This window comes from Garra rufa, unplaced genomic scaffold (genome assembly GCF_049309525.1).
Source record: "Garra rufa unplaced genomic scaffold, GarRuf1.0 hap1_unplaced_002, whole genome shotgun sequence".
NCBI classification, from domain to species: Eukaryota; Metazoa; Chordata; class Actinopteri; order Cypriniformes; family Cyprinidae; genus Garra; species Garra rufa.
Window position 1 is genome coordinate 13,723,708 of NW_027394277.1, and position 27,721 is coordinate 13,751,428.

General features: G+C 40.0%; 1 protein-coding gene and 11 non-coding genes across 12 annotated transcripts; 6 read left to right on the forward strand and 6 right to left on the reverse strand.

Moving 5' to 3' along the window:
• The first annotated feature begins 542 nt into the window (after positions 1 to 542).
• LOC141305373 (uncharacterized) lies at positions 543 to 1,746 on the forward strand. The gene has a single exon (XM_073832475.1). It carries the CDS (start codon positions 543 to 545, stop codon positions 1,494 to 1,496), a length of 954 nt encoding a protein of 317 aa, XP_073688576.1. The 3' UTR covers positions 1,497 to 1,746.
• An 11,488-nt stretch (positions 1,747 to 13,234) lies between these two features.
• trnae-cuc (transfer RNA glutamic acid (anticodon CUC)) lies at positions 13,235 to 13,306 on the forward strand. The gene has a single exon. It is a non-coding gene; the product is annotated as a tRNA-Glu (tRNA).
• Positions 13,307 to 14,029: 723 nt separating this feature from the next.
• Positions 14,030 to 14,102, reverse strand: trnar-acg (transfer RNA arginine (anticodon ACG)). The gene has a single exon. It is a non-coding gene; the product is annotated as a tRNA-Arg (tRNA).
• A 115-nt stretch (positions 14,103 to 14,217) lies between these two features.
• trnae-cuc (transfer RNA glutamic acid (anticodon CUC)) lies at positions 14,218 to 14,289 on the forward strand. The gene has a single exon. It is a non-coding gene; the product is annotated as a tRNA-Glu (tRNA).
• Positions 14,290 to 14,540: 251 nt separating this feature from the next.
• Positions 14,541 to 14,612, forward strand: trnae-cuc (transfer RNA glutamic acid (anticodon CUC)). Its single transcript has one exon. It is a non-coding gene; the product is annotated as a tRNA-Glu (tRNA).
• A 1,064-nt stretch (positions 14,613 to 15,676) lies between these two features.
• Positions 15,677 to 15,749, reverse strand: trnar-acg (transfer RNA arginine (anticodon ACG)). The gene has a single exon. It is a non-coding gene; the product is annotated as a tRNA-Arg (tRNA).
• A 115-nt stretch (positions 15,750 to 15,864) lies between these two features.
• Positions 15,865 to 15,936, forward strand: trnae-cuc (transfer RNA glutamic acid (anticodon CUC)). Its single transcript has one exon. It is a non-coding gene; the product is annotated as a tRNA-Glu (tRNA).
• Positions 15,937 to 16,659: 723 nt separating this feature from the next.
• On the reverse strand, positions 16,660 to 16,732 carry trnar-acg (transfer RNA arginine (anticodon ACG)). The gene has a single exon. It is a non-coding gene; the product is annotated as a tRNA-Arg (tRNA).
• A 1,117-nt stretch (positions 16,733 to 17,849) lies between these two features.
• trnae-cuc (transfer RNA glutamic acid (anticodon CUC)) lies at positions 17,850 to 17,921 on the forward strand. Its single transcript has one exon. It is a non-coding gene; the product is annotated as a tRNA-Glu (tRNA).
• Positions 17,922 to 18,820: 899 nt separating this feature from the next.
• Positions 18,821 to 18,892, reverse strand: trnae-uuc (transfer RNA glutamic acid (anticodon UUC)). The gene has a single exon. It is a non-coding gene; the product is annotated as a tRNA-Glu (tRNA).
• Positions 18,893 to 19,280: 388 nt separating this feature from the next.
• trnar-acg (transfer RNA arginine (anticodon ACG)) lies at positions 19,281 to 19,353 on the reverse strand. Its single transcript has one exon. It is a non-coding gene; the product is annotated as a tRNA-Arg (tRNA).
• Positions 19,354 to 19,849: 496 nt separating this feature from the next.
• On the reverse strand, positions 19,850 to 19,921 carry trnae-uuc (transfer RNA glutamic acid (anticodon UUC)). The gene has a single exon. It is a non-coding gene; the product is annotated as a tRNA-Glu (tRNA).
• Between the last annotated feature and the right edge of the window lie 7,800 nt (positions 19,922 to 27,721).

Here is a 27,721-nt window from a genome sequence, read left to right on the forward strand (position 1 = left end):
AGCCCATTTCCTGCACACGGCTGTACACGGTGGCTCTGGATGTTTCTACTCCAGACTCAGTCCACTGCTTCCGCAGGTCCCCCAAGGTCTGCTGGTGTTTAGAGTTAATTAGTTGATTCAAATGATTAGGTAAATGCCTTGTTTAGAGAACCTTTTCATGATATGCTAATTTTTTTTTGAGATAGGAATTTTTAGTTTTCATGAGCTGTATGCCAAAATCATCAATATTAAAACAATAAAGGCTTGAACTACTGCAGTTGTGTTGTAATGAATCTAAAATATATGAAAATCTTATGTTTATCAGTACAGAAAATAATGAACTTTATCACAATATGCAAATTTTTGGAAAAGGACCCATAGATGTCATACTTCACACTTCTCTACTAAGATTTGTCTGTGTTTGAAGACGCTGGCTTAGTTGATATAGGATGTAGTTGTGTATTAGTTTTGACACTTTCACATCTTTGAATGTTTTGATGTCTGTTGTTTTGTGTCATTAAACTGGGGTTAACTTTTACTTGTCTTTTTTCATCTTAGATCTGATGGCCCTGAAAGAGGAGAGTCAAGAACTGAATGAAATGGAAGAGAAAAATCATGATTTCATAAATGGAGAAAAATCTTTTAGTCGTTCACAGACTGAAACGACTTCCTCAAGAAAAAAGACTAGAAAGACAGGAAGAAGTTATTTCACCTGCCAACAGTGTGGAAAATCTTTCAATCAAAGAGATAGTATTAAAAGACACATGAGAGTTCACACAGGAGAGAAACCTTACACCTGCCAACAGTGTGGAAAGAGTTTCACTCAACCTGGACACCTTGGAGTCCACATGAGAATTCACACCGGAGAGAAGCCGTATGTCTGTGAACAGTGTGGAAAGAGTTTCACTGAATCTGGTAAGCTTGGAGTCCACATGAGAGTTCACACTGGAGAGAAACCTTATTTCTGCGTACAGTGTGGAAAGATTTTTACTCTAAAAGGAAGCCTTACCAGACATATGAAAATTCACGAACAGCCTTATATGTGTGATCAGTGTGGAAAGAGTTTTGATCAACATGAAAACCTTGAAGTCCATAAGAGAGCTCATAAAGTGAGTCCTTACACATGCTCTGAGTGTGGAAAGAGTTTTAGTCAAAAAAGGTGCTTTGAAGAACACAGGAGAATCCACTCCGGAGAGCAACCCTACACATGCCCTCAATGCGGAAAGAGGTTTATTTATAAAATAAACCTTCAAGACCACATTAGAATTCACACAGGAGAGAAGCCTTTCACTTGCCAGCAATGTGGAAAGAGTTTTACTCAATCTGGAAAGCTTGGAGTCCACATGAGAGTTCACACTGGAGAGAAACCTTACACCTGCCAGCAATGTGGAAGAAGTTTCAGCCAAAAAGGAAACCTTAACAGCCACCTGAGAGTTCACTCTGGGGAAAAGTCAGCTACATGTGATCACTCCCTTGCAAAAACTAACAATGTTTTTTTCGTTGTAACCATGGTTTAACTATGGTTTTAGTAATAAAACCATATTAACTACAAAATAAATCATGGTTCTGCGACAGGAAAACTATAGTTTTGTGGTAAAACCATAGTAACTACAAAAGAACTATGGTTTTACTACAGTATTGACAGTGAAACCATAGCAATGATTGAATGAACCATCTATAGCATAACTGTTAAAATTAAATATTGATGTACTTTAATATGTGTGCTAATACTTACCTGGAAGAAACAATTAAGCATGAATTTGTAAACAAAAATAAATGGGGATTGAGTTGGTCTTGCAGACCCATATCCTTTTAATAATTTCCCAAACAGACAAAAAAAATACATACACATAAACAGTGTTTGATACCTTTAATTAAGCATGATTTTGAAAAGGGAATGAAAATATAAATAAATAAATACAAATATAAAAGAATGGCTTTAGCTGCTCTTCTTCTTTAAAATCTGAATTGTTTTGCTTCCTGGGGATTGAGTTGGTCTTGCAGGGCTTTTTTTAACCACTATGCTTTTTTTAGTTCTGTATTTTTATGATGTTTTTGCAACCTGGTCATTTGGCAATACATATTCATAATTTACCTAAGCAATAACAATATGTATACAGTTGTAAGTTCACATGAAGTGCTATTTGGGACAGGACCCACGTCTCCTATAGATCACAGCACCTCACAGCAGACAACATCAAAGCAACAATACACATTTACCATGCGGGGGCCGGCCGTGAATAGTTGTAATTCACTGACAGCCAATGTTTTATTAAATTGACTCAAACATGCCTTCAGTGGAATTTAGAGAGTCCTAAAACAAGTGTAAACAAAAAAAGAAGAAAAAAAAAAACACAAGTATAACCAAGGAAATTATAGCTGCTGCAAAGCAATGGGAATGGACAAAAAGAACAAGGTCAATTAGATATATGTACACAAGCAAATAACAATCAGTTAGATTAATCAGTACACATTTTACAAACAGTTGCAATTTACCAGAATATGCTCCATTTAGGTCTCATGTGCTAGAATGGATGTTAAGGACAAAAACAATGACCATTTATAATGTATCTGAAAGGAATGGATGGAGCAACAGAATGGTGCAACATGAAAATAATGGATGATTACAATTAGAATTTCTATTTTCTATTTCTATTTCTGGGCAGTAAATGTATTTTCCTGCCACTCCAAGGGTCCCTGTTTAAGGACTATGTGGCAGAATCTGCACAGGCGGCCTGCTCGAGAACAGCTCCAGCTGCTCATGCCATGGTCATGCTTAGGCAGAAGAACAAGAACGGGTGGCTGAGCTGAGGGAACTAGGAATTAAAAAGAAGTTTAAGATTTAAGAAAGACAAAAAAAATGGACAGGGTAAAAATAATTAATTACATGGTTAATATAAATTGCAGAGTTAATATGGAAATGATGGAAATAAATAAAATGACTAAAGCAGAGTTAAGACAACATCTTAGTGTCAGAGAAGTTTACAAAATGGAGGGGTTGTCTACATGTTGTTCATTCTTACCATTTTCACCACTGTCCTCAAAGGCAAGTGCTTTGTGTGAAGCGGTGCCAGCAGCACTTGTGCAGAGTTCTGAAACAAAGTACAGTCTTTATGTTTTGCATTTGAGCAGGTTATTAGCATCATAGTACGATGACAAATTTTGGTTGTGTTTGTGATAACGATACTAAACTAAATCTGACAGGGTTTCTGCTGGTATCATCAAATCTAATGTAATACTTTTTATAATGCATTTAATTTTTTTACAGCCACGCACGACCCATATATAAATATGTAACCTAAATAGGTAACACTTTACAATAAGGTTCATTAGTTAAACATTAGTTAATGTATTAACTAACATGAACTAACCATGAGCAATACATTAGTTACTGTATTTACTAATCTTCATTAACGTTAGTTAACGGAAATACAGTTGTTCATTGTTTGTTCATGTTAGTTCACGCTGCATTAACTAATGTTAACAAGATTTTAATAATGTATTAGTAAATGTTGAAATTAACATTAACAAAGATTAATAAATGCTGTATAAGTGCAGTTCATTATTAGTTCATGTTAACTAATGTGGTTAACTAATGTTAACTAATGAACCTTATTGTAAAGTGTTACCAATATATAATAAAAAGGTGATTCTTAACTTATAGGTACTTTTTTTGTTCTTTGGTCATTTTTTTTTTTGACAAATTCCTCTTCCTTTGTTAAGCTAAAATTAAAACCACCTTAACATTTTTTGCATACTTTATTATTATGATTTTTTCCATACTTTTCAACCTCCTTTTAGGTCTCCTTGTTGCACACCCAGACTTTTAAACTTCAACAATGAAAATACAGTTTATAAATATTACTTATCTGGTAACTATTAATTTCCAGTCATTTCCACCACAATACTGTGTGTTTCTATGAAAATGTTGAGTGGCATCAGAGCACATGTTGGACACGGAGAAATTTAAATTTTCAGCAACAACAAATTAAGAAACATCAAAGTAAATATTGCTTGATCAGTTAATATATTTATTATGTGTAATTTCCACCACATGCTGTTCCTTCAAAGGTGCTATTAAAAAGCAAAAAATGTTAGGTAAATAAGAGTATTTTAAATACATGAAATGCTAAGTATTAATTCAAAGCCAATCAGTGAAGCTATCTTCCATTTTTTCCACAAATAATCTACAGAAATGTCATTTCCACCACACTGTCCTTTGCTTTGCAAATGACATTCATGGTTACAAAGTACAATTAATATGGATAAGATCGACAGTAGATTCGCAGGACTGCAAATGTTTCAGTCCAGTCATGTTCCAGCATTGGTATGAAGCTTCCCTACAATTACGTTAATTTCATGTCATTTCCATTTCATTTCCACCAACACACACATTTTTTTTATATTTATAAAGGTCTCATCACTCATTAAACATTCATCCACAATTTATGAGATCATGCTCTACTTTCAATTCAATTCAATTCAAGTTTATTTGTATAGCGCTTTTTACAATACAGATTGTTGCAGAGCAGCTGCACAAAAGTTTTAGGCTACTACAATATATTTAGTAGCTTATTAGTGGTGAATACTGTATGTTGAGTCGATGTACATATGATATAAATATTAAATCAGTAACTGTGTAATTAAACAGATGATGAACACTAATTGCAATGGTTATGTGCTGTAATCAAACTTGTAGGAAAATTATGTAGTGCTGTATGTTGTTTCAAGGCTGGCATCATCTGCGGTCCTCTGAGGGGTTGGCATCATCTCTTCATCTGAATCCGGGCTGAATCTTGTGTAAATCCTAGTTACCACGGGATAGAAATCCCGTGGCAAAGACAGAGAAACAGAGAAATAATTAGCGTAGCTGCTGTTCCAACTTCCAACCAAACAAAAATGATGGTTTAGCCCAAGCTGAAGAATATTAATGTGCATTTGATCAGATGTAACTGAAATTTCAACGTTATGAGATACATTATGTGAATGCTTGGCTAAAGAGATGAGTCTTTAATCTAGATTTAAACATAGAGAGTGTGTCTGAACCCCGAACGTTATCAGGAAGGCTATTCCAGAGTTTGGGAGCCAAATGTGAAAAGGCTCTCCCTCTTTTAGTGGACTTTGCTATCCTAGGTACTACTAAAAGTCCAGAGTTTTGCGACCTTAGGGAGCGTGAGGGATTGTAGCGTAGTAGGAGACTAGTTAGGTATGCAGGAGCTAAACAATTAAGGGCCTTATAGGTAAGAAGTAATATTTTGTAAGTGATACGGAACCTAATAGGTAGCCAGTGTAGAGACTGTAAAATTGGGGTAATATGATCATATTTTCTTGATCTGGTAAGGACTCTAGCAGCTGCATTTTGGACTACCTGTAGCTTATTTATTGAAGAAGCAGGACAACCACCTAGTAGTGCATTACAATAGTCCAGTCTAGACGTCATGAATGCATGAACTAACTTTTCTGCATCAGAAACAGGCAACATGTTCCGTAGCTTAGCAATGTTTCTAAGATGAAAGAATGCTGTTTTTGTAACATAGGAAATATGATTTTCAAAAGACAGGTTGCTGTCTAATATAACACCCAGATTTTTGACTGTAGAGGAAATAACAGTACATCCGTCTAGTTGCAAGTTGCAGTTTAAGAGATTCTGTGTACTGTTTTTTGGTCCAATAAGTAATATCTCAGTCTTATCTGAATTTAACAGTAGAAAATTATTGGTCATCCAGTCTTTCACATTTTTAACACACTCTGTTAACTTTTCTAAGTTAGAAGTTTCATCTGGTCTTGTTGAAATATATAGTTGAGTGTCATCAGCATAACAATGGAAACTAATCCCATATTTCCTAATAATATTACCGAGGGGTAACATGTAAATTGAAAATAGTAGAGGACCTAGGACAGATCCTTGTGGCACTCCATACTTTACTGGTGATAACTGCGATGACTCCCCGTTTAAATAAACAAAGTGGTAGCGATCGGACAGGTATGATCTGAACCATCCTAAAGCCTGCCCTTGAATACCTGTATAGTTTTGTAATCGATCTATGAGTATTTCGTGATCTATAGTGTCGAACGCAGCACTAAGATCAAGTAAAACTAGCAATGAGACGCAGCCTTGATCTGACGCAAGTAGCAAGTCGTTTGTGATTTTTACAAGTGCAGTTTCTGTGCTATGATGGGGCCTGAAACCTGACTGAAATTCTTCAAAGATATTATTATTTTGCAAGAAGGAGCACAATTGAGCAGACACAACTTTTTCTAGGATTTTAGACATAAATGGAAGATTAGAAATGGGTCTGTAATTTGCCAGTTCACTAGGGTCTAGCTGTGGTTTCTTAATTAGAGGTTTAATAACCGCTAGTTTGAATGGTTTTGGGACATGACCTAAAGATAACGATGAGTTAACAATATTAAGAAGCGGTACTTCTGCTACAGGTAACAACTCTTTTAGTAATTTAGTGGGTACAGGATCTAATAGGCATGTTGTTGGTTTAGATGTGGTGATAAGTTTATTTAATTCTTTCTGTTCTATAGTTGTAAAGCACTGGAGTTTTTCTTTGGGTGTAATGACTAATGTTGAAGTATCAGTTGCTGTAGTATCTATATTAGTTATTGTATTTCTAATGTTGTCTATTTTATCAGTAAAGAAATTCATAAAGACGTTACTGTTAAACTGTGCAGGAATATTCAGGTCGGGAGGTGTTTGGTTATTTGTTAATCTAGCCACTGTGCTAAATAAAAACCTTGGATTGTTTTGGTTTTTTTCTATGAGTTGGTGGATGTACTCGGCTCTAGCAGCTTTTAAAGCCCGTCTATAGCTGGACATACTGTTTTTCCATGCAATTTTAAAAACTTCTAAGTTAGTTTTTCTCCATTTACGCTCAAGATTACGAGTTTCTTTTTTGAGAGAATGGGTATTACTGTTGTACCATGGCGCAGTACGTTTTTCTCTAACCTTTTTTAGCTTGATTGGGGCAACAGCTTCTAATGTATTAGAGAAGATAGTGCCTATGTTACTAGTCATTTTGTCTAGTTCATGTTTATTTATGGGTGCACAGAGCAGCTGAGATAAATCAGGCAGGTTATTTGCGAATCTATCTTTGGTAGCAGGAACAATAGTTCTGCCCAGACGATAGCGCGGAGCTATATAGTTAACATCAGTGATACGCAGCATGCACGATACAAGGAAATGATCGGTAACATCATCGCTTTGAGGTACGATATCTATATCAGTAAGATCAAGTCCGTGCGATATAATTAGATCTAGTGTATGATTAAAACGATGAGTGGGCCCAGTGACATTTTGTTTGACTCCAAAAGAGTTTAACAGGTCATTAAACGCAAGTCCTAACGCATCATTTGTATTATCAACATGGATGTTAAAATCTCCAACAATTAATGCTTTATCAAAATTAACCAATAGGTCAGAAAGGAAATCTGCAAATTCTTTTAGGAAATCTGTATACGGCCCTGGAGGTCTATACACAGTAGCCAGAGCAAGAGATAGGAGAGGTTTATTTTGCATATCTGACAGAGTAACATTGAGTAGAAGTACTTCAAATGAATTAAACCTGTACCCTGTTTTCTGGGTAACATTGAAAATATCACTATAAATTGTTGCTACACCACCACCACGGCCGATCTGACGGGGTTCTTAATATAAAATATAAAATATAATATAAAATATAAACTTAATATAAAAATTCAATATTCATTATCTAATAAGATCTTACCCAAACCAATGTTTAGTTTCAGAGTGTGACAGGTGTACAGTTCATGATTTGGACCTTAGGGCAGTTAATTTGTCTCGTTGACAACTGTATACATATTTTACAATCTGAAAAAAATGGTTAAACTAGTTACAAAAATGATCTTAAGACAATTCCTGAGTGACATAAGTTATTCTATTTTTAAACAACAGCTGTATATTGTGATGTGGTGGAAATTACAGTTGTTCATTGCAAAAAAATAGTAAAATATAAACAATTTCTCTTGTAATCCAAGTTTCAAACTTGACTAACTATTTGGGTCTGTGTAATGTGACTTTCGCAAATATTTATGTTCCTCAGCTTAGTTGAAGAAACGTGCATAAATATATAAATGGTCAAAGGTTTTTAATGTTTAAAAACAATTCTGTTCTGCTCACCAAGGCTAAAAAAAAAAAAAAATTCTATGCTAGTATCTGTTAAAATGTAGTTCATTGTTGTGATAAAAGCTGAATATTGAGCATCATTACTCCAGTCTTCAGTGTTACATGATCCTACAGAAATCATTCTAATATACTGATTTGCTGCTCTGTTATGATTATTGGTGCTCAAACATTATCCACGGTTCTTCTTATTAATATTGAACACATTTTTTCCCTTTAATTTTCAATTTTTTTAAATTATTTGATGAATAGAAAGTTAAAAAATAACAGCATTCATTTGAAATAAAATATTTTTTAACATAAAAAATGTCTTTTCACTTTTGATCAAGTTAATTTTTCCTTGGGAAATATTATATATTACTTTCTATTAATCAAATAATTCTGAAAAATAAAATGTATCATGATTTCAACAAAATTGTGAAGCAAAAACATATGTGTGTGTATATATTGATCATTAGATAAGCTTTCAAATAAGCTTTCTATTGATGTATGGTTTGTTAGGATCGGACAATATTTGACTGAGATACATCTATTTGAAATCAGAAATCTGAGGATGCAAAAAAATCAAAAAGACTGAGAAAATCACCTTTAAAGTTGTCCAAATTAGGTTCTTAACAATGCATATTACAAATCAAAATTACATTTTGATATGTTTACAGAAGGAATTTTACAAAAAATCTTCATGGAACATGAACTTTACTTAATTTCTTAATGATTTTTGGCATAAAAGAAAAATCTAAAATTTTGACCCATACAATGTATTTTTGGCTATTGCTACAAATATACCCCAGCGACTTAAGACTGGTTTTGTGGTCCAGGGTCACATATAAGTTATATTTTAAAATGCATTCACCTAAAAAGTATCATAAATTTAAATATTATATTATACTATACTATATATATTACATATTATATAATATAGACTATTCAAAAACATTAAACAATCTTAATGATCCCAAACTTTGACCGGTTATATGTTTTATATTAAGTGCCATTGATTTTGACAATGCAATGATGATAGTCTTGGATATGTGAGAAAATCTATATAATTTAAACTGCATCACTTCTAACCTTACTTAAATCAGCATATTCGTGATATCTTCCCCCTTAAATTGTTTTCTGCTGATTCATTCAAGAATCAATCAAGTGTCTGTCTTTATGAATGTATCAATGATTCATCGACTCAAAAATTATTTAACTAAAAAAAAAACGCTGATTTATTCCGTAACAAAACACTAATTGTTACTTGTTTATTGAATGACAAATCTGCAATCGTGGTAATGTTCTGAAAACAGCATTTTCTTTTGGTCCGCTCACGTTGCTTAACTAGGCTACATCGTATGTAATTTTCTTGACTTTCATACTTTTAATGCCCCGCGGAAACCCTGTCTGATCATCAGCCCTACACTAAAATGGAAACATACCTGGAGTTGACTCAGGCCTCTCTGCTGAGGTCTCCTTCACTAGGAACATCAGTTCTGCTGGAAGAGCCACAGGTGTCTTATTATATTTATGTAACCAAAATTAACTCAACATTTGATTACATAATCTAGATTACAGTGTTTTTACCATCAGCTGGTGATGCCTTCAATCCAGCACTTGTATCAGGAGTTGGTTTGGATAGTGCAGCAGATGGAACTATAACATACAAAACCATCAGTCATTTCAGAGCTTACAATATATGCTAGTAATAGTATAGTGTTGGTGTTAGTAGGAACTAAAACAGCCATATGTTTCCTTCTCCTGCCTGTCATAGATTTAAAATGCTTACATTTACACACTGTATACCTTGAGACCATCTTACAGTTTTTTTTCAGTCGCTAACAAGCGTTTGTCCAAACAGTTGTCACATTTTCAAAACTCTAAACACAATTAGCACAGCATCGGTCTTTTGTGGCCATACCATTCACACATTTCATGTCGTTTTCACCCAATATGGAGTCAGTGAACACATTTCCACAGTGCTTACATTTTCTTAACAAACAAGCTATACCTACCAACAAAATTATGGATTGTTTTTGTAGTATTTACGAATGTTAACACAACATCCCACAAAAGCAAAAACAATGTTCTAAACCTTAGATACAGTATAAAAACCTGTATCCTGTAAAAAAGTATGAATTACAGTTTTTCAATCGCTAACAAACGCTTACCCATACTTCAGATACTTTTTTCTAAACTCTTAACACAGACTCACATCTACAAAACATAATTAGCCAAAGGGATAATTTTCGTCTCAAAAATACATGCATCTCTCACTGCATCTCTCACTGCATCTCTCACTGCATCTGCTCCTCTCACTGCATCTCTCACTGCGTCTCTCACTGCATCTGCTCTTCTCACTGCATCTCTCACTGCATCTGCTCCTCTCACTAACACAGACTCACATCTACAAAACATAATTAGCCAAAGGGATAATTTTCGTCTCAAAAATACATGCTCCTCTCACTGCATCTGCTCTTCTCACTGCATCTCTCACTGCATCTCTCACTGCATCTCTCACTGCATCTGCTCCTCTCACTGCATCTCTCACTGCATCTCTCACTGCATCTCTCACTGCATCTGCTCTTCTCACTGCATCTCTCACTGCATCTGCTCCTCTCACTGCATCTCTCACTGCGTCTCTCACTGCATCTCTCACTGCTCCTGCTCCTCTCACTGCATCTCTCACTGGAATCAGCTGTGGTTGGCCCAATTTACCCAACATAAATCAGCTGTGTGTCAATTATTCAATTGTTTGTTTATTATCAGCTGAGATATATTTTTGATATTGATATTGATATTGTTTTTGAACCGATATCATTTCAGAAGCAGAGGTTTTTATACTGTATCTAAGGTTTGGAATATTGTTGGATGTTGCTATTGTGGGATGTTGTGTGTTAACATTAGTAAATACTACAAAAACAATCCATAATTTTGTTGGTAGGTATAGCTTGTCTGTTAAGAAAATGTAAGCATTGTGTAAATGTGTTCACTGACTCCATATTGGGTGAAAACGACATGAAATGTGTGAATGGTATGGCCACAAAAGACCGATGCTGTGTTTAGAGTTTGAAAATGTGACAACTGTTTGGACAAACGCTTGTTAGCGACTGAAAAAAAACTGTAATAATTGAATGACAGTGGTGATAAGTTTCTGGATGTACTATACATTCAATATGATTACCACATGATATATGTCTCAACTCACAAACAAATGAATCATGTTCATTCATGTATTTCATTCACTTTCTATTGCATTGAATTATCATCATTTCCTGAAATGTGGCATGTGAAATGATCATGCTAAACATACTAAACATACAGTACTTTGTATTTCTTTTATATGTTTGTTGTTTATGTGATTTACAATATTTGATGTACTATAAACTATAAAGCAAAACAAGTCAAATTATTTTATTTAGCACCGCAAGTGGAATTTATTTGATTTCAATTCTGTTTCCTGACATTCCAATTCCAAATCCAGTTCCATTCCAGGAAGTGAACTGGAATTTACCATTCATTCTCAATTCAATTCATGAATGGCCCCAATCCTGTTTGGAAACATGTGGCCTAACCCTGAAGATCACAGAGATTGGATACATTACTTCTGTGCTTTTTTTAGTTAGTTTTAGCTATATAAGTAAAACTTAATTAAAGGAGCAATCTGACTCAGTGAACAAGCATGCATTCAAGTGTTAATACCCAATGAAACATGAATGCAGAACAAAAATGCATACTGACCCTCATTGTAGTTGGTATCAATTCATCATGGCACGAATTCATAGTCCTTAGGACAGTTAGTATAATGCACATTCTCCCTGGGAAGAACAGCACTTTTTTCTGCATCTTGATCTACCATGAAAGAAAAACTGAATTTTAGGTTTATTTGTCAAAACCAATCAAACTCTTTGCACTGTTATGTTATAACATATATGCCCTTTACGTTGCGCAAGGCATATATATATGCACACACATACGGTCTGAGATAAAGTTATCAAATCAACTGTAAACATCTATAAATATTATTCCCTGTCATGCACAAGACTAGTTTTCTTTTTCAGAATATTCCTTTTATTATTAGTAGTGTATATAAAAATAATTAAGGAATATTCTGTCTTGTGCATGACAGGGAATACTATTTAGATATTTTTACAGATGGTTTGATAGCTTTATCTCAAAAGGTTATGTTGTTTAATGGATGTGTATTATTTCACACATTGAAAGTTGTAAAATTATTATAAAGCCCATACATTTGTTTCTAAAATTAGGCTATTAAGGCTTGTGCAACGTAAAGGACATATATTAAAGTCTACCTTATCTAATTTGCACAAAGAATTTACAGCAGTAAGCTACCTTGGACAGTGCAATGTGTATCTGCGAGTTATCAACACATTACTACTGAAATCTATGCCATACATAGCTTATTTAACATCACCAAATGAAAACCACATAAACGTAAAAAAAAAACATATTCATTCATCATTTAGCTCATATTTACCACAAGCCAAACGAGTGATGTCATGGTAACTAAACGGATAGTTTAACCGAATGACATAAAAACTGTACACATGAACATATAAAACGATCATGTTCATTCATAACTTTGCGTGCAAATCAACCTTTGATGATATAATAGTAAACAAAAGCAGACAGCGTAAAGTTTAATGACGACCAACGGAGCGAAGCGGGCGTTTTCGCTCAACAACTAATTGGATATCATTATTAACAGCACCCAAAACGTAACCTATAAGGTAATATATATAAATACAGTAACTTACCTTTGATAGATGTGCTGAATAAAATGAACGAGGCAGATCTTCACTGAATGTATTTCACGCTCCGAGTCAGTATGAAAATGGCGACTTCAAACTTCCCGGGGAGACGAAACACGGAAGAGCGCCACTAGAGCGTTAGTGGACAAAAGAATATTGCATCCGTAGTGGTTTAGCACTACCATTGAGAATGAATGGGAAACGGTTTAGGGCCGTTTAGCTAAACTATCGAGATAGACCGCATGAGGGACCTCGTGCTTCCGCCCGACTTGTTGGTTTTCGACGTGACAGAAGCCAGTATTGCTGTCTGCATGTTCTCATGCTATTAGCAGGCCAACACTAGGTCAGCTCTTCCCTGATGGTCTAGTGGTTAGGATTCGGCGCTCTCACCGCTGTGGCCTGGGTTCGATTCCCGGTCAGGGAACGCTCTTTTGCCCCCTTCCCCCCCAACGGTGGACTGGGAAATCAAGCTCTGCTGGCCGCTTTCAGAAGGCCGGCCCCCCAAAAAAGGTGGGCACATGAAAAACGACCTCCTTCGAGCCGGAGTCGAACCAGCGACCTAAGCCTGGGGGACCTCGTGCTTGCGCCCGACTTGTTGGTTTTCGACGTGACAGAAGCCTGTATTGCTGTCTGCTTTTTCTCATGGTATTAGCAGGCCAGCAGCAGATCAGCTCTTCCCTGGTGGTCTAGTGGTTAGGATTCGGCGCTCTTGCGGCCCGGGTTCGATTCCCGGTCAGGGAACGCTCTTTTGCCCCCCACCCCCCCAACGGCGGACTGTGAAATCAAGCTCTGCTGGCCGCTTTCAGAAGGCCGGCCCCCCCGAAAAAGGTGGGCACATGAAAAACGACCTCCTTCGAGCCGGAGTCGAACCAGCGACCTAAGGATTGTGTGGTCTTGCATTGTAACCGTTATCTCAAGGAAAAACAGCCTATCGCCGGTCTGTCAAGGTACAGAAATGAAAAAATTATGAGATTAGCAATGAAACTGAGACGCGGTTATAACCGGATAAGTTGCTGATTTTTGGCTAGTTTGGATTTCATTTCGTGTCCAACTTTTTCTCAAAGCCCGGGTGGCACGAAGGAATAGGGCAACAATTCGGCAAGGCCGTGACATCAAAACCAAACTGCATTACGCAGAAAGCAGAGCACGAGCCAGCCAGGAGTCGAACCTAGAATCTTCTGATCCGTAGTCAGACGCGTTATCCATTGCGCCACTGGCCCACCGCATGAGGGATCTCGTGCTTGCGCCCGACTTGTTGGTTTTCGACGTGACAGCAGCCTGTATTGCTGTCTGCATGTTCTCATGCTATTAGCAGGCCAACGCTAGGTCAGCTCTTCCCTGGTGGTCTAGTGGTTAGGATTCGGCGCTCTCACCGCCGCAGCCCGGGTTCGATTCCCGGTCAGGGAACGCTCTTTTGCCCCCCACCCCCCCAACGGCGGACTGTGAAATCAAGCTCTGCTGGCCGCTTTCAGAAGGCCGGCCCCCCAAAAAAGGTGGGCACATGAAAAACGACCTCCTTCGAGCCGGAGTCGAACCAGCGACCTAAGCCTGGGGGACCTCGTGCTTGCGCCCGACTTGTTGGTTTTCGACGTGACAGAAGCCTGTATTGCTGTCTGCTTTTTCTCATGGTATTAGCAGGCCAGCAGCAGATCAGCTCTTCCCTGGTGGTCTAGTGGTTAGGATTCGGCGCTCTCACCGCCGCGGCCCGGGTTCGATTCCCGGTCAGGGAACGCTCTTTTGCCCCCCTCCCCCCCAACGGTGGACTGTGAAATCAAGCTCTGCTGGCCGCTTTCAGAAGGCCGGCCCCCCAAAAAAGGTGGGCACATGAAAAACGACCTCCTTCGAGCCGGAGTCGAACCAGCGACCTAAGCCTGGGGGACCTCGTGCTTGCGCCCGACTTGTTGGTTTTCGACGTGACAGAAGCCTGTATTGCTGTCTGCTTTTTCTCATGGTATTAGCAGGCCAGCAGCAGATCAGCTCTTCCCTGGTGGTCTAGTGGTTAGGATTCGGCGCTCTCGCGGCCCGGGTTCGATTCCCGGTCAGGGAACGCTCTTTTGCCCCCCTCCCCCCCAACGGTGGACTGTGAAATCAAGCTCTGCTGGCCGCTTTCAGAAGGCCGGCCCCCCAAAAAAGGTGGGCACATGAAAAACGACCTCCTTCGAGCCGGAGTCGAACCAGCGACCTAAGGATTGCCAAGCACTGGCCCACCGCCTGGGGGACCTCATGCTTGCGCCCGACTTCTTGGTTTTCGACGTGACAGAAGCCTGTATTGCTGTCTGCTTGTTCTCATGCTATTAGCAGGCCAGCATTAGATCAGCTCTTCCCTGGTGGTCTAGTGGTTAGGATTCGGCGCTCTCGCGGCCCGGGTTCGATTCCCGGTCAGGGAACGCTCTTTTGCCCCCCACCCCCACAAACGGCGGACTGTGAAATCAAGCTCTGCTGGCCGCTTTCAGAAGGCCGGCCCCCCCGAAAAAGGTGGGCACATGAAAAACGACCTCCTTCGAGCCGGAGTCGAACCAGCGACCTAAGGATTGTGTGGTCTTGCATTGTAACCGTTATCTCAAGGAAAAACAGCCTATCGCCGGTCTGTCAAGGTACAGAAATGAAAAAATTATGAGATTAGCAATGAAACTGAGACGCGGTTATAACCGGATAAGTTGCTGATTTTTGGCTAGTTTGGATTTCATTTCGTGTCCAACTTTTTCTCAAAGCCCGGGTGGCACGAAGGAATAGGGCAACAATTCGGCAAGGCCGTGACATCAAAACCAAACTGCATTACGCAGAAAGCAGAGCACGAGCCAGCCAGGAGTCGAACCTAGAATCTTCTGATCCGTAGTCAGACGCGTTATCCATTGCGCCACTGGCCCACCGCATGAGGGATCTCGTGCTTCCGCCCGACTTGTTGGTTTTCGACGTGACAGAAGCCTGTATTGCTGTCTGCATGTTCTCATGCTATTAGCAGGCCGACACTAGGTCAGCTCTTCCCTGGTGGTCTAGTGGTTAGGATTCGGCGCTCTCACCGCCGCGGCCCGGGTTCGATTCCTGGTCAGGGAACGCTCTTTTGCCCCCCACCCCCCCAACGGCGGACTGTGAAATCAAGCTCTGCTGGCCGCTTTCAGAAGGCCGGCCCCCCAAAAAAGGTGGGCACATGAAAAACGACCTCCTTCGAGCCGGAGTCGAACCAGCGACCTAAGCCTGGGGGACCTCGTGCTTGCGCCCGACTTGTTGGTTTTCGACGTGACAGAAGCCTGTATTGCTGTCTGCTTTTTCTCATGGTATTAGCAGGCCAGCAGCAGATCAGCTCTTCCCTGGTGGTCTAGTGGTTAGGATTCGGCCCTCTCGCGGCCCGGGTTCGATTCCCGGTCAGGGAACGCTCTTTTGCCCCCCACCCCCCCAACGGCGGACTGTGAAATCAAGCTCTGCTGGCCGCTTTCAGAAGGCCGGCCCGCCCAAAAAAGGTGGGCACATGAAAAACGACCTACTTCGAGCCGGAGTCGAACCAGCGACCTAAGGATTGTGTGGTCTTGCATTGTAACCGTTATCTCAAGGAAAAACAGCCTATCGCTGGTCTGTCAAGGTACAGAAATGAAAAAATTATGAGATTAGCAATGAAACTGAGACGCGGTTATAACCGGATAAGTTGCTGATTTTTGGCTAGTTTGGATTTCATTTCGTGTCCAACTTTTTCTCAAAGCCCGGGTGGCACGTAGGAATAGGGCAACAATTCGGCAAGGCCGTGACATCAAAACCAAACTGCATTACGCAAAAAGCAGAGCACGAGCCAGACAGGAGTCGAACCTAGAATCTTCTGATCCGTAGTCAGACGCGTTATCCATTGCGCCACTGGCCCACCGCCTGGGGGACCACGTGCTTGCGCCCGACTTGTTGGTTTTCGACGTGACAGAAGCCTGTATTGCTGTCTGCTTGTTCTCATGCTATTAGCAGGCCAGCAGTTGATCATCTCTTCCCTGGTGGTCTAGTGGTTAGGATTCGGTGTTCTCGCGGCCCGGGTTCGATTCCCGGTCAGAGAACGTTCTTTTGCCCCCCACCCCCCCAACGGCGGACTGTGAAATCAAGCTCTGCTGGCCGCTTTCAGAAGGCCGGCCCCCCCGAAAAAGGTGGGCACATGAAAAACGACCTCCTTCGAGCCGGAGTCGAACCAGCGACCTAAGGATTGCCAAGCACTGGCCCACCGCCTGGGGGACCTCATGCTTGCGCCCGACTTCTTGGTTTTCGACGTGACAGAAGCCTGTATTGCTGTCTGCTTGTTCTCATGCTATTAGCAGGCCAGCATTGGATCAGCTCTTCCCTGGTGGTCTAGTGGTTAGGATTCGGCGCTCTCGCGGCCCGGGTTCGATTCCCGGTCAGGGAACGCTCTTTTGCCCCCCACCCCCACAAACGGCGGACTGTGAAATCAAGCTCTGCTGGCCGCTTTCAGAAGGCCGGCCCCCCCGAAAAAGGTGGGCACATGAAAAACGACCTCCTTCGAGCCGGAGTCGAACCAGCGACCTAAGGATTGTGTGGTCTTGCATTGTAACCGTTATCTCAAGGAAAAACAGCCTATCGCCGGTCTGTCAAGGTACAGAAATGAAAAAATTATGAGATTAGCAATGAAACTGAGACGCGGTTATAACCGGATAAGTTGCTGATTTTTGGCTAGTTTGGATTTCATTTCGTGTCCAACTTTTTCTCAAAGCCCGGGTGGCACGTAGGAATAGGGCAACAATTCGACAAGGCCGTGACATCAAAACCAAACTGCATTACGCAAAAAGCAGAGCACGAGCCAGCCAGGAGTCAAACCTAGAAGCTTCTGATCCGTAGTCAGACGCGTTATCCATTGCGCCACTGGCCCACCGCATGAGGGACCTCGTGCTTCCGCCCAACTTGTTGGTTTTCGACGTGACAGAAGCCTGTATTGCTGTCTGCATGTTCTCATGCTATTAGCAGGCCAACACTACGTTAGCTCTTCCCTGGTGGTCTAGTGGTTAGGATTCGGCGCTCTCACCGCCGCGGCCCGGGTTCGATTCCCGGTCAGGGAACGCTCTTTTGCCCCCCTCCCCCCCAACGGTGGACTGTGAAATCAAGCTCTGCTGGCCGCTTTCAGAAGGCCGGCCCCCCAAAAAAGGTGGGCACATGAAAAACGACCTCCTTCGAGCCGGAGTCGAACCAGCGACCTAAGCCTGGGGGACCTCGTGCTTGCGCCCGACTTGTTGGTTTTCGACGTGACAGAAGCCTGTATTGCTGTCTGCTTTTTCTCATGGTATTAGCAGGCCAGCAGCAGATCAGCTCTTCCCTGGTGGTCTAGTGGTTAGGATTCGGCGCTCTCGCGGCCCGGGTTTGATTCCCGGTCAGGGAACGCTCTTTTGCCCCCCTCCCCCCCAACGGTGGACTGTGAAATCAAGCTCTGCTGGCCGCTTTCAGAAGGCCGGCCCCCCAAAAAAGGTGGGCACATGAAAAACGACCTCCTTCGAGCCGGAGTCGAACCAGTGACCTAAGGATTGCCAAGCACTGGCCCACCGCCTGGGGGACCTCATGCTTGCGCCCGACTTCTTGGTTTTCGACGTGACAGAAGCCTGTATTGCTGTCTGCTTGTTCTCATGCTATTAGCAGGCCAGCATTAGATCAGCTCTTCCCTGGTGGTCTTGTGGTTAGGATTCGGCGCTCTCACCGCCCCGCTTTCATAAAGCCGGCCCCCTCAAAAAAGGTGGGCACATGAAAATCTACCTCCTTCGAGCCGGAGTCAAACCAGCGACCTAAGGATTGCCAACGCTCCACCTACAGTCCTCCGCTCTACCAGCTGAGCTATCGAAGGCATGGATCTGTGGGGTCACAACCTCTGCCTATTAGGTTTCTCCAGCTCGACTGCTGGCCAAAAAACGGCTTTCGACGCAGAAAGACGTGCGCCCCGTTCGAAGAGGGAAGCAAAGAGGAACCCGCCTTCCCATAACGGGAGTCGAACCCGGGCCGCCTGGGTGAAAACCAGGAATCCTGACCGCTAGACCATATGGGAACTGGTCAGTAGAAGCCTTGTCCGGGTAAAAAAAAAGATTCCAAAAATACTCACGCCACGCATTCGAAAAAACAAGCGTGGTCTTGCATTGTAACCGTTATCTCAAGGAAAAACAGCCTATCGCCGGTCTGTCAAGGTACAGAAATGAAAAAATCATGAGATTAACAATGAAACTGAGATGCGGTTTGAACCGGATATTTCGTGTCCAACTTTTTCTCAAAGCCCGGATGGCACGTAGGAATAGGGCAACAATTCAGCAAGCCATGACATCAAAACCAAACTGCATTACGCAAAAAGCGGTGCTCGAGCAAGCCAGGAGTCGAACCTAGAATCTTCTGATCCGTAGTCAGACGTGTTATCCATTGCACCACTGGCCCACAGCGGAGCACGAGTCAGCCAGGAGTCGAACCTAGAATCTTCTGATCCGTAGTCAGACGCGTTATCCATTGCGCCACTGGCCCACCGCCTGGGGGCCCTCGTGCTTGCGCCCGACTTGTTGGTTTTCGACGTGACAGAAGCCTGTATTGCTGTCTGCTTGTTCTCATGCTATTAGCAGGCCAGAAGTAGATCAGCTCTTCCCTGGTGGTCTAGTGGTTAGGATTTGCCGCTCTCACGGCCCGGGTTCGATTCCCGGTCAGGGAACGCTCTTTTGCCCCCCACGGCGGACTGTGAAATCAAGCTCTGCTGGCCATTTTCAGAAGGCCGCCCCCCCCCAAAAAAAGGTGGGCACATGAAAAATGACCTCCTTCGAACCAGAAGTCGAACCAGCGACCTAAGGCTTGCCAACGCTCCACCTACAGTCCTCCGCTCTACCAGCTGAGCTACCGAAGGCATGGATCTGTGGGGTCACAACCTCGGCCTATTAAGTTTCTGCAGCTCGACTGCTGGCCAAAAAACGGCTTTCGACGCAGGAAGACGTGCGCCCCGTTCGAAGAGGGAAGCAAAGAGGAACCCGCCTTCCCATACCGGGACTCGAACCCGGGCCGCCTGGGTGAAAACCAGGAATCCTGACCGCTAGACCATATGGGAACTGGTCAGTGAAAGCCTTGTCCGGGTAAAAAAAAAGATTCCAAAAATACTCACGCCACGCATTCGAAAAAACAACAACGAGGACGGATCATACAATTCTCTGCGATTGCAGACGGTTACAATGAGCAATATATATAGGCTATATATTATATATAATACAATTAAATTGAAAATGATTTTTTCTTTGCTCCCGCTTCATTCAAGATACGTGTGGTGATGTCGCTACAGTGAGACACTCTGATTGGTTGACGCACTGCGTCAAGTGCGTTAAGTCCGTCAAAAGTTCAGCTAGCTGAACTTCTGCGTTGCTTGCGTTTGCTGCGTTGACGCTTGAAACGCAGGTAACGCTTGAAAAGTTGACGAATCCAACGCACACAACGCAACGCAGGGCCTCTGACTGACTCAACCATAGACTTTACATGTAATCTGGCCGCAACTGATGCTTGACGTTTGGGGCGGTGTGAACGCAGTCTTTTTTTGCAGTGCAAAAAGTTGTTTTGCAGTGCTTTAACATTAATGTGATTTGTAGGTATAGCAGATACTACATTACAGATACAGAAACACCCCCAGACACACATTAATCTAATACTCACACATAACAATATAGTCCTATTCAAAATAAATTGTCCCCATTTGGGCCTTGATACAGCTTAGTTTTGATTTTATCAGCCGTTTCAGCACCAGAACAGCTTCCGGGTGGAAAATATTGACCTAAAATGGTCAAATTAGTTTGGGTTTGGGAAAACTATATCCATGTTCAGGAAAACAAATGGTTCCAATTATTTCAAATACAGTGTATCTAACACACCCAGAGCCCAAGTTGTGGCAAAATAGTTTTTGGAGAATCTGTAGTTACTGCCTTTTTCCTTGGTATGGTGCCACGTTTTTGGTAAGTCATACAAAGCAAGAATACAGTAACTGCAAAATAGTGGTAAAATATCAAATTAAATATGAGGATTGATATGTACAAAGAATAAGCTAATATAAAGTAACAAAACAGCCACATGTTCAATAATCTACCTTCAACTACTTAAGTTGGATGACAGGATAACTTTAAAGTCATTTTTCTCAGTTCTGCACTCGGCGTAGTTACTGCCTTTTTGCTTTGTAGGGCAGTATATACAGCATCCAGAGTTGAATTCTTGGTGAAATACATCTTTAAATACATGTTGTTCAGTGATGTGTTAAAAATAACTAGCAAATGTGCTTAGAAAAAAAAATATGACCACAGTATCAACGTGCCTAATAATTATGCACACAGTGTATGTGATGTGTAATATGAATAAATGGGGTCAATTGATGTTAATAGAGAAAACTAACAAATATACACATTACAAATAAACAATACTTTTGTTTCTTTATGATCTTATAATAATCTTAAAACTATGCAGTACTTATATCTTGGTCCATTTTTGCAAATCCGCGTTTCACTTGTTGCAATGGTCTCAGCAAGACTCGCTTTCACCACCTGCTGGTGAAGCGGAAAGCAACAGGCGTCGATTTTGTATCGATGCTCAATTGCTCTTCTGCCATACCTGGATTAGTAACATCGAATTGCTTGGCGAATTTGAATCAGTGTATTTTTGGAAGCGAAATAATATGCACCGAAATGTCCTGTCAAGTATCAAAGGTTGTATTGAAATTATTTAGTATTGAAATTTTGAACACTGCAATTGTTAAAGGGATACTTCTCCCAAAAATGAAAATGTGATGTTTATCTGCTTACCCCCAGGGCATCCAAGATGTAGGTGACATTTTTTCCCTCAGAGAAACACAAAAGATTTTTGACGAAAACCGGTGCAGTCTGCCAGCCATATCATGGACGTGGATAAAAATCAAATTTTCATTTTTCATTTCACCAGGGCTTGACATTAACTTTTTGAGGGATAGGTAAGTAAATTTATGTTTCACTTGTCCATGCACAAAAGTCACTTGTCCGGGTAAAGATTTATAATATCATTTTTTTTTTTTTTTTTTGCTAATGCATAATTCATTGAAAGCATCCAAACACTATCAATGTTAATACAATTCAGTTGAAACAGTAGAAAGGAACGTAGAAGTAGAAAGGAACAGTAGAAGGATCTCCAGACTCATAGTATAATACAAAGTAATACTTTGCACGCTGATGTGCACAGTGTATCACCAGAGGTAGTGGTGACTCTTGGTGAAAAAAAATAAAACTATCTATCCGACAGACGCCACAGAACATTTCTCCGTCTTCATAAATAACCCAGTCGAATTCATCTTTCCATTTGGTTACAAATTTTCGTTCCCGTTTGAACTCATATGGTGCTGTTGGTGTAAGGCAGGGCTCGAAATTAACTTTTTTACTTGGTAGCACTGGTGCTCCCAACTTTAAAAAGTTAGGAGCATCCCAAAAAATTTAGGAGCACCCAATTTCTTTTTAGTTATGCACCGATCTTGATTCTTCATGGCCGATTCTGATTAACTGACATCTGACAGACGCCTGCCAGATGTTTGTACACAGCAGATGCTTTCCAGATCAAGAGATCTTTATCAGACATCTTGCAGATGTACATGTGCTATCTGAGCCGCGTTGTATAGTATATTGACAAATATCAAGGAAAGAATTTTATTTCACCATTTAGTGTAGCTGCAGAATTTTAAAATATCAATTTAAGGCAATTTATGACCCTTTTTTTAAGAGCTGCACAAGTTAAATGAACAGTATGAGTGGGGTTGGACAATGTACGGTAGAATATTAAGCCATAAAATTACAATATTTATAATTCAGATACAGACACAAAAAACAAAATATCTAATACAATGACATTTCAACCTTTATACCATTAAAAGGGATAAATCAAGTATATAATTTCTTATATTTATATAAGATATATAACATTAGTATTACTTAATTGTTTACAATTTTAAAAGGCAAATTAAATTATTTCACACTTACACATGGATCGATAATTCCAATAATTTGACCATAAACAGCTGAAAAAATGTATTGAAAATAAAAATTAATTTGTTTGTCACGAGGGGGCGCTTTAGGAGCGCTGAAATACTACGGTTTCCATAGTAACAGCTGTACACAAACCAGCACTAACGCCGTTTTATCAGAAATGAAATGACAATGCAAACGACATGTTTCTGAGGACAGTCTGTTCCCTTCAGATACATTCATATGAAGACATACGTGCAGCGTTTTGACTTTGAAACGTACAGCGTGCATATTTATTCAATGACATCATTGCCTTTTTGAAGATTTATCCAAACCTATCGCGATAGTCTTTCCGTCTCTTAAAATTATACGTTAATCAAGACTTTTAGTCTTGTACTACTAGTCAGTAGTTAGGCTAGCGACAGTTTTGAAACCGAGTCGTACCACACTCATTTCTCTCACTCGCACAAATGCTTCCAAATATAATTTGAGGTCGCACAGATTAATTTCTCGCAATTTCGAGAGAGAGAGAGAGAGAGACACGCGCGCGCGCGCGCGCGCACTCTCCCATGATCGAGCATAGAATGCTGCTACGTCAGAGCGGCCAAAGCATCAACAAGCTTCCTCGTACTTTTTGACAAGAGTTCTTGACGGGGCGGCCAGAGCTTCTTTTCAGCTCAAGTCGGCGGCGGTGTGAACGTACAGTAACTTCATGAGCAGTTCTTTTCCGTTCCGTGTGTGTGTGTGTGTGTGTCGGCACGCTCTCTGTTCAATATTCCGCTCGGTGTTTGCGCTGCACGTTCTGCTCTGTCGTTAACGGCATATAACGTTAATTAACATGGCATTTTATTTTGTTTGAAATTTAACTTGTCCAGTCGGACAACCAATTTTCTCTTCCACTTGTCCTACAAAAAAATCCACTTGTCCCGGACAAGCGGACAAGCCTTAATGTCGAGCCCTGTTTCACTATTTATTTAATGATCACATCTCCTCCCCTGTTGCAATTGTGAGCTACAAATACCCAGAGGAGATGGCATTTACGCTGGAATTCATACAGAAGTAAGCAACACATATGCCATGAAATGTTTATAAAGCATTTGGTTGTGTTGCTGTTTATTTAGTTGAAAATAATAAAGTATGTTGTAAGACACAGTTGATTTGACAAGCTCATATGACTTGCAAATAAAGACCATTGGAAATGTAAGCTAAGCAATTTCCACTGTTTAAATAGCAGTTGATTTAATTAGCTTAAAATACTGTATGATTGCTTTTCTATCTCCAATCTGCATTTTACTCTGTAGTTCAGTTTTATTCATATCCATTTCTTTTAGAGATTTCCTGGGAAGAAATCCTGAACGAGGGTTGAGATGAAGGCAACTAAGTGGCTACGCATTCCTCCAAGGCTCTTGCATGAACAGTTTTGGAAAACCATGAAGTATTTGAGCTTTTCAAATCTCAAAAAGGAACTTGGAGTAAACATGCAGATAAAGGTGGGAATAAACCTGGAGGCTGCATTCAGTAGTTTTCTCAAACTGGCACATGGTGAGAGGTATACTAAGAGTGTACAAACACTTGGAGCCCTGCGTCTCACATCATGTTTGCTCTTACTTTCTTAGTTTCACATTGAAATGTCAAGCATGAGTAAAACAAATCTTTGTTTCATATTTTCAAATGCTGTACAAGAAAGCATTGTTGCAGAACCATGCCAATTTAAGTTTAACATTAAAATAATTTTGCATGAATTACAGATTAGTCATCTAACTTAAAGAGAGAGTTAACCAAAAATATTATAAGAAAATTGTTAAATTACTCACCCTTATGTTGTTTCAAACCTGTAAAACGTTTGTTCATTTTTGGAACACAAATGGAGATCATTTTAATGAATTCTGAGTGCTTTCTGTCTCTCCATTGACAGCCAATGCAACTACCACTTTCAAGGCCCAGAAAGGTATAAAAACATCATTAAAGTATGGGACTCCAGTGGCCAAACATCAGTTTTAATGCTTTCTGTTCACAAAACATCTTCACTTTAGCATAGATGATAGATCCTGCACGTGTGTTGACACCATTTAAAAAAAAGGCACAAATGTGAGCTCAACTGCACAAAAAAAACAGGACCTTTAATACATGAGGAATGCATATGTTGTCCCTTTTTCTCTGCTTGTGAACAAGTACAGTACTTCTGGGATGGGTTACATTTTGTGAGAAAAAAGACAATTCGTTTTGTTTTCTTCCACAAATTTGCATCACTTCAAAAATTTGTTATCAAGCCACTGGAGTCACATACTTGATGTCTTTATGCCTTTCTGGATCTTGAAAGAGGTAGTTGTGTAGGCTATCATTAGAGGGACAGAAAGCACTCAGATTTAATTTAAAATACTCTTCTTATTTTTGTTCTACAGATGAATGAAAGTCTAAAAAAATCTAATGAATGTCAAAACCTGCTATTGTAACTAATTACACGTACAAATTTGAATCAATATTTAGTTTATTTCTTTGTAAAAATAAGTTATATAATTACTAATAAACTAATAAACATATCACTAATTCAATGCATAGTAAAATATGGCCAAAAACACACATACCTATATATACTGTGGAAAACAAACTTATTTATAAAGCAGTATTTGTTTTAGAATGAACAAAACTATCATGCTGTAAAATTTTAAAGAAAATATTCTGTCAAATTATAAGGAAAATATCATGCTGTAAAATCATAACAAATGCATTCTCCTCTAAGTGGGCTCCACTTGAAAAAAGGCATGTGGCATCATTTACTGATGCTAGTGCATCGATTACTTGGTAATCTGTACCTTTCACTTGCAGCTCCCACACACCAAGTGTCATTCATTTTGTTTTTCTTGCAGGTTCTCAGCACTTAGCACGGTCTTCTTCTCTCCATCCGCTGCTGCTCCTGCCTGTGTTTCAGCTCACACCATCAGATGTATGGCTTTTGCTCTCGTGTTCGAAATTCATTTTGTGAGTTGCATTATGAAGGCATTCTCTTATTTGTGCATTCCTTGAATATGATGGAAGCATTTACTGCAGCCAGGTTAAGGATATTGTAAAACACAGCCACTGGCCATCTACCCGTGGGTGCATTCACGGAGTATTTCCTTGAGTGATATCAATGTTATCTTGGATGCGTGTTCACCCGTCTCCCTGTCTGGATTTCCCTGTCTGAACTACCTTTTGTGGCTTTTATTAAAGAACTTTTGTTTAATTCTCATTACCCCCGACCATGACAGACGCAACAATAATCAGGATTGGAATAGTTTCGTTCGTGCTTCAGCCACGCTACAATGAGGGGAACCCCAAAGTGTCATTACAGATGCAGTGTCTCCTTTCCTTTCTCAGGGAACAAGGGTTACAGTTGTAACCCAAAATGTTTTCCATGTTTGCAGGCCAATATTTAAATGAAATATGTAAAATGACAGCTATTCTCATCATTTACATTTTATTACACAACTTCCAGTCAGTCAGAATTGAGTATTCTGACAGACCATTGTTTAAATGTATGTAATAATAAACAAAAACAAAATAGTTTTAGGCTCAGCCTTAAGGTTAAGCTTTAGGTATCCGACGAACCCCTAAATTGCACTCCTCTATCCAAGGCTGCGAATAGAGCAAGCTCAGGTCGCAGCACCCCTAACCCACGGTCATCAGGACGCATCACAAGAGCATTGGCAAGCCAGTTGCGGACGAAATACACAAATCAAGTACTTGAGTAAAAGTACAGATACGTATAATACAATATTACTCCAGTAAAAGTACTCCTTTTTCAATTTTACTCGAATGAAAGTACAAAAGTACAAAAAATTTTGTTTACTTAAAAAAGTACTTAAGTATTTTGCAATTTTATATAGGCTACTGAATTTAATTTTATATTAGCATATATATATTTATAATCCTACTGTTCAAAAAGCCTTGGCTTTTCCCAAAATAACCACTAGCCTTTATGGAGCCAAGATATATTTTTGTTGTTGATATGGACTACATTGACGAGAGTGGCGTAGTAATGTTCACTGTAATGCTTACATTGCGATGTACCTGAGAGAAAACTGATTTGACCATCTTATTTTCACCAGTAAGAAAAGTGTTTTAAAGCTTGTTTTGCAGAACGTCAGTTATAAATGATATGGGAATAAGGCTTGAAGTTAGGAAGAACATTTTAAGGAAAATGTAATTATATTTTCATCATACTTTTCTTTTTTCTCAAACATTATCTGGGGTGTAAAAACACCCCTGGCCAAATGCCCCCAGAGGACATCACTTCCCACTATGATAATTACTGTAGTTACCATGTTCTGAACATCACATCTTTTCTTTTTCCCTCAGATGTAATCTGGCTCGGTGATTGATTATAAATATTTGACTTCATATCTGAAAATTACCTCAACTTAGCACCAGCAAGCTTGTTAGCTAGACAGTTAGCATCAGCTAACAATATATACTTATTTTCAGTATGGTTATAAATAAACATTAATATCTATCTACTAAGCTAGTTGATCCAAACAATATATAAATTATACTGTTAATAAACAATATAAAAACAGACGTCACATAGGGCTAAATGCGTAGCATTTTAATAAAATTGTTAAGGTCACAGCAGTGAGGAATATGAACGTGCGTGAGTTATTTTATTTAATCTGTGTTATTTTAATGTTTCGTTTTTTGACCTAAAACATTGAGACAGCGATGCTGATGTGTCTGCATTCAATCATTTCAGTGGGCTTAAATATATTACCCTTTATAACAGATTTAGTTCACAAACAACTGACAGTTACAATAATTAATCCTAAAACTCGACATTATAACTTACTTTTCGCAGCATCAGTCGCACACACACTCACAAGATCTCCCGGTTCTTATTTGTGAATCGCACTCGCTCT